The sequence below is a fragment of the Hakea prostrata genome, chromosome 9 (assembly GCF_041222555.1).
Source record: "Hakea prostrata isolate BN-2017 chromosome 9, UWA_Hpros_2, whole genome shotgun sequence".
Lineage (NCBI taxonomy): Eukaryota > Viridiplantae > Streptophyta > Magnoliopsida > Proteales > Proteaceae > Hakea > Hakea prostrata.
The window spans coordinates 49512215-49518610 of record NC_142608.1 but is presented as its reverse complement, the minus strand read 5'-3'; the positions used below and the strand labels follow the sequence as shown (position 1 = coordinate 49518610).

General features: G+C 34.5%; 1 protein-coding gene across 1 annotated transcript; it reads right to left on the bottom strand.

Annotated features, from left to right (window-relative positions):
* Positions 1-951: 951 nt before the first annotated feature.
* LOC149005419 (cysteine-rich receptor-like protein kinase 25) lies at positions 952-5076 on the bottom strand. Its single transcript, XM_089168642.1, has 8 exons — positions 4235-5076; positions 3513-3638; positions 3139-3272; positions 2829-3039; positions 2443-2680; positions 2197-2353; positions 1679-1965; positions 952-1492 (listed from the first exon to the last, which is right to left on the bottom strand). The coding sequence occupies exons 1-7, from the start codon at positions 5040-5042 to the stop codon at positions 1711-1713; spliced, it is 1929 nt and encodes a 642-aa protein (XP_089024768.1). The 5' UTR covers positions 5043-5076; the 3' UTR covers positions 952-1492; positions 1679-1710.
* Positions 5077-6396: the final 1320 nt, after the last annotated feature.

Genomic DNA, 6396 nt, shown 5'->3' with positions numbered 1-6396 from the left:
GACTGCTAGAGCATATGCAAAGGAAAGTGAACTATGATATTATGTAGCTCCCTAGCTTTAGGTTTGTTCGAGTCTTTGGTCCAAGTGCATTGGGGTCTTGGATAGCCTTTTCCTTTTTTTGTTGTTGTTGAAAGTCATACTAGTGAGGTTCTGTTTAAAAAAGGCAACTGTTCTTGCAGGGATGAATGTTTAAGGTTCCAATATTGGAGTGCCTCTTCCCTATTTTTAATCAATAAAAAGTCCAATCCTTTATTTGCAAAAAAGAAAAACTTGTATTGTTCACGTTTCATATATCAGAAGCAATACAAAAGTATAGGTAATCAAAATTTGAAAAAATAGAAAAGGAAAAGAGGAGGCTAGAAAAGAAATTTAAACCATCAACAAGAACTGCCTTGGAATCCATTTTCTTTAGCTTTCCGGAATGTAGATTAGTAATTCAAGAACTACCAACGAGTTGGTTCAGTTCACAAAGACCAAATTCTCTTAATGAGGTAAAACTCTTCTCAGGGTATATTAATTTCCCCCACCCTCCTACGAAAAGAAAGACTTGATCGTGTCGCTAACCAATCAAAAATAAAATCCTATACTAATCTAGCAAGCAGAAAGTACGGAGTTGAACTATGGGGAACTAAAAGGCTAAGTTACTAAGATTGAATTTAACAAAACTAATTTAAACTAAATCTATTAATTAATGCAAAAACGTTAACTATGAATATGTGAAGATCTTTGGGATTTCGAATCCCCAATGCTTTTCCCTAATCGATATAACTCTACACTTCAAAGTAAATTAGGGATGGTCTTCCTAGGTATTCCCTATCTTCGCAAGACTATCGTCCTTCGCGGAAGCTTGGCATGCTTAGTTCGCTGAGCTATAGAACATCTTTGGCCAAACTCAAACACAATCGACTAGAAGAGATAGAACAATCAAATTAATGAAATAAACATGGTTCATCTACATCCCAAAGAAAAGGAACTAGCTACTCATTATCACAAAGTTCACAAGAAAAATAAATATGAAACATAAGGAGAGAGAGAGAAATGTGGTCTTCTTCTTCAGCAATGAGAGAGATGAGAGCCGCATTCGTTGTCTTCTTTTCTGTGGTTGGCTTCTCTTTTATGTATCCTGCACACAATGAATCCCCTCTCTTTACCCGTCGATTTGACATTTATTCTTTCGGAATTTGGAAAAACTAAAAACTGAAAAATTGTAGATATTTTCAATATCGTTCCATAGCATCTTGAATCATCGAAATCCAAGCTCATACGAGAGAGATATGCCCAAAATACTGAAGGTAGGTCTGTTTACCCGATTTTCAGATTTATTACCAATTTTGTTCATTAGACCTCCACCTATTTCCAATTTGGCTAAGATCTCATTTTCCATGATTTCTTGAGCAGCAATATTGAATGCGATGATTTAAAATCCACCAATATCTAATATATTTGTCAACTTTACTCCATATTATCTCTAATATCCAAAATCTCCTTATTCCTGAAAAATACACAAAAATACTCTATTAGCTCTCTTTAATTAAATAAGTATGGAGAATTAAATCAAATAAATAATGGTAAATGCATGCTTATCAAGACTAAAATTATAGAGGTCAAATACAGTTGAATAATAAAAATTTTGAAATTCAAAGCTTAACACAGAGTTGTGCTTCCTAATACCAGAAACCTTGTAGTGAAGTTCTTTTTCCACCAACAGCATTATCGAGCAAAAAGCTCACTGACTGACATTTCATTCACCGATCTTGTTCTTGCTAATGTAGGCAGTGGGAGAGAGGCAGAGTAGCTATTGAGCATGAGAACAACAGTGGCCATGGTGGGTCTGTTTGATACATTTTCTTGAACACATAACAGTCCAATATGAACGCATCTAATCGCTTCAGATTTATCATAATTTCCTCCCAAATTTGGATCCATCAATGACAAAGCTGTGCCTTCTGTCCATTTTTTCCGAGCCTACAGCAATATATCAAACATATACACATAATTAATGGACAAAAAGGAATGAGCAGTATGAGAATATGGGAGGTTTAGGATTTGGAGGGATAGAATGAAGTATAACTATTGATGTGATCTCAAAATCTAGTCTTGGATTCTACACAATCTGATCAATGGTTGTGCTTCACTAAACTACTATCGTTTCTAGAATTCAGACTTCCTCAATGTTTGATAAGCATTGTTCTTTACCTGGTTGAGAAGGCCACCCTCCAGGCTCCCTGTTTGCTGATCTAAATTGTTGTTTTTCTGGCCACTCAGGATCTCCAATAGTAAGACTCCAAAACTAAATACGTCTGTCTTAACTGAGACCTGCCCATGCGCTACATACTCTGGTGCCATATATCCACTGGACATTTCATTTCAGTATAATTAATCAGATTCAAGCTTAGAGGATGAGTATAAGATGACAATTATGTTCAAAGGGCAAGAACTTACTATGTTCCAACAACTGTTTTAGTATTGATTTGAGATTGGTCGGCTACAAAGAGCCTTGCCATGCCAAAATCTGATATTTTTGGATTCATTTCCTCATCGAGTAAAATATTACTGGCTTTTAGATCTCGATGAATAATTTTTAATTGGGAGTCTTCATGAAGATAGAGAAGCCCTCGAGCAATTCCTTCGATAATATTATAACGCTCCTCCCAATTTAATTGTGAGCTTTTGACCGGATCTGCATACATGATTCAAAAAGTACCAAGTTATATAAGACTCAGATTGTGTAACATAAGCTCATTAAAGTTTAAATTTAATATTAATTATATTTAGATGGGCACCCTGAAAAAAGATTTAAGTTCAAAGAGAGAAGAAGAGAGCCAAACCAAAAATATAGTGGTCAAGACTTTTATTCAGCAAAAATTCATAGACGAGCAGTTTTTCTTCCCCTCGCAAACTAAAGCCAAGAATTCTGACAAGATTTCTATGCTGCAACTTCGCGGCTAATTTAACTTCATTCTTAAATTCTATTTCACCCTGTTCAGAATACTTGGAGAGCCTTTTCACAGCCACTATTAGTCCATTCAAGAGGGTTCCCTGATGAAAATAAAATACTATTTAGGAAACACAGAAGATTGCAATAAAACTTAAACACCATATAGGAAAAGTTATATATTTGATGAAAATATTAGGTACCTTGTAAACAGTCCCAAATCCTCCTTCTCCAAGCTTATTCTCATCTGAGAAGTTGTCTGTTGCAACTTTTACTTTATCAAAGTTGAATTTTATGAAGTCAACACTTGAAATCTCAATCTGATCATCATCATCATCTAAACAAAGTAATAAATCTAATCAGTAAACGTTTCATAGCCAATAGCACATAACTCAATAACTAATATATATAAATCCCTGAATTGCTTTCATAATGGAGCTAATATGTTATTAAACCTTTTCATACCCAGTTTGATTTGGAAAGGTTCATTATATATAGGGGGAAATAATTCCTAATATAATATAATGTCTAAAAGAACTCTGAAAGAACAACAAATTAAAAAATACAAATTTCTTGCCTTCAAATCTGACTTTCTTCCTTTGAGCACGTCCATAGATGATGGAGATTATTACAACTGCAATAAATGTCACAACATTGACAACAACGAGAATAATGATAGTCGATGTTGAATACCTCCCCTTACCTGCATAAATGAAGAATTAACATTTATATTTATTTAATCTCTTATTTCATTGCTAGATTTCTTACTTTCCTATAGGTGTATGTCCATACAGCTTTGGCTTAAACATTTCAAATTATATGAAAGTTTGATCTTACTTCACATAAATATAATATCTATAACATTATAGATAAAACCTTTAACTTTAGGATGACCAAAATACCCTTAACAAAACTGCATCCTATCATGTCTTTAATGGTAGGAGGACCATACCATGTCAACTCGAAGATTTGAGAGTAAAGATTCTCTCCTCCCAACCTGCCCTTGTTTTCATTTTCTTACACTCACATAAGGCCTGACACAGGCCTGTCACTAAGTGTGACGGGATGGGAGCACGGACAAGTTGGGTGGAGAGGAGAGGATCTAGATCCGGATCTAGACCATCTTTAATGTATTGACAATAATGGCGCTGATGTTCACTTTATTTTCACAATCAAAACGTGTTTAGATCTCCAAATGGGCTCTACAACATTTAATTTTAGAATTGGGGGTTCACAAATAACGACCCCAGAAAGTATAACAAAATTATCTGAATAAAATTTCATTGTAACAATACATACCAGTTGTTACTGTTGTGGAATTTGCAGGAGGTGATGGAGTTACTTCATAGAAAGGACTGTTGAACTCGAACCTTATATTACAACTTGGTTTAAGAATTCTCCCACCTTCTTTCGGATAGAGTAACCTTGGAACGTCAAGACTAATGCTCCCAGTTAAGCAATAATTGCAATCATTCGAAATTATGTCAGGGGTGCACTGTACTAACGCATAAATAGTATCAAAGCCCGTATAGTAGCTTGCTTGACCAGCTGCATAGTACTTTGGAGTAGCTGCAAAAGAACCATTAATAGCTTGATTCGCAAGCTGATTTAACAAACCTGACACTGATTGATTGTATTGATCCAATTTGGTGACATTTTTCGGACCAGGAGCATAACGGAATGGTTCTTGCTGCAAAACTGAGAAGATGGATTGGTTTGCATAGCGTAAAACACAATTATCATAATAAGCCACCGCTGCAGTGTTGTTGGGACAAAGTGGTTTGATCTCTGCACTGGCTGTCTCTACGCAGGTTTGACATTCTTTAGATGTGAGATCGCCTCTGCAAAGAAAGAGACCATAGACCTTATCTGCACCATCGCCGACGGTAGTGTTATAGAATCCGGTGCTAGAGGTAGCATTAGCATTAGATGATAAAGATTGTAGGAGAAGATCGAGGTTGGCTAAGTATCTGCTGCTATTTGCAGTGCGATTAGCATATGAAAGCAATTCACAAGAGTATGCAATAGGACTGGCAGTGATGGTTCTACCCAACATGAGAAAGAGAATAGAAGAGATAAAAAGGGAGAGTAGTCGTGTGTAAGCCATTTCTTGTAGCCAAGGCACTGAAGATGGTGGAAATGACTTGGAGACAGACGAGTCTTTAAAGAGGCAAAGGCTGCTAAGGCTGGAACTGTAATTTGTAGGTTATTTCCTATACCAATTTAACAAAGGTATGAAAGATACTGGTCATGGTCAAAGAGTAGAAATTGTCAATGGTTTTAGTCAGTTAAACCTGAGTCTTCGATATATTCTGCAATACAATATGAATGATTTTTTATAAGAAATGTTCACCAACCACCCCGGCCTCAATTAATCAACCTTTGATTAATTATTTGTATATTGTTTTAGAGAAGAAATCCATTAGGAGATTTCTTAGCAAGGATAGCAGAAATTTGACACTCATTTGAACAGGTTGAAAGGGGTCTCATATAGAAATGCCTTCTCTGTTTATGGTTCCTTAGGAAGGGTCTTTCTCCTCTTGATGGCAATGCCAAAAGGTGGGGTATATGTTTCTTCTAGAGGGTTTAATGCTTACTGTGTAGTCTTGCGTTCTCTTCTTCTTCATTTCCATTCATATTTCCCATCTTCTTTGTGACGTTGTTCATTGGGAAAAGACACGGTTGTAGATTCTTAAATAAAATTAGATAGAAGGAACAGAAAAATTGAGTGATCTTAAGGATTCAGTGGAAAATACATTACGTGACCTTCATTTTCTGACTTTGAGTTTTCTGACTTTGAGTTGTACTTGATCTTTCTTCATCTTCATCTCCATATTTGAGTTATAATCAATTACATCTTTTCTTTATTGACCATTTTCTTTTAAGATAAAATAGAGGGTTTTAAGGCTAATTCTTTTCTATAGTTAACTATAGAGTGGTACTGTATTGTGGCAAAAGGGTAATTTAGTACAGAGAATTTCAAGTAGGTTATTTTAGGATTTTAGAGAAATATAAAAATACCATATCATCAATTAACGAATAGAAATTAACAGCAGAGGGCTTGGTAACTATAGACAACTTAAAGGTTAGACTAAATAAATAAATAAATAAAAAGAAAAAGAGATAAAATAGTAATTAAACGATATTACAAGAGGCTAATAGTAATAAATCCTTAGATTTAAATTATACTAAAAAGAGTTGAAAACAATTAAGATTATGTGATTTAAGTTTATCTTTTTTTTTTTTTTTTTGGTAATTTTCATTTAGATCCTTAAGGGTTGGTCCAAGTCACTTTTAATCAAGAAAAAAATTTTGCATTTGCCTCGTGGTATCAAAAATAAAATAAAATAAAAACAATTAAAGATACAATGTTAACTACCAAATGGTTTTCGATCGTTTTATAATTTTTATGATCAAATGCCCTCATATCCTTTTACTTTTATTTATTCAACTAATTAAAT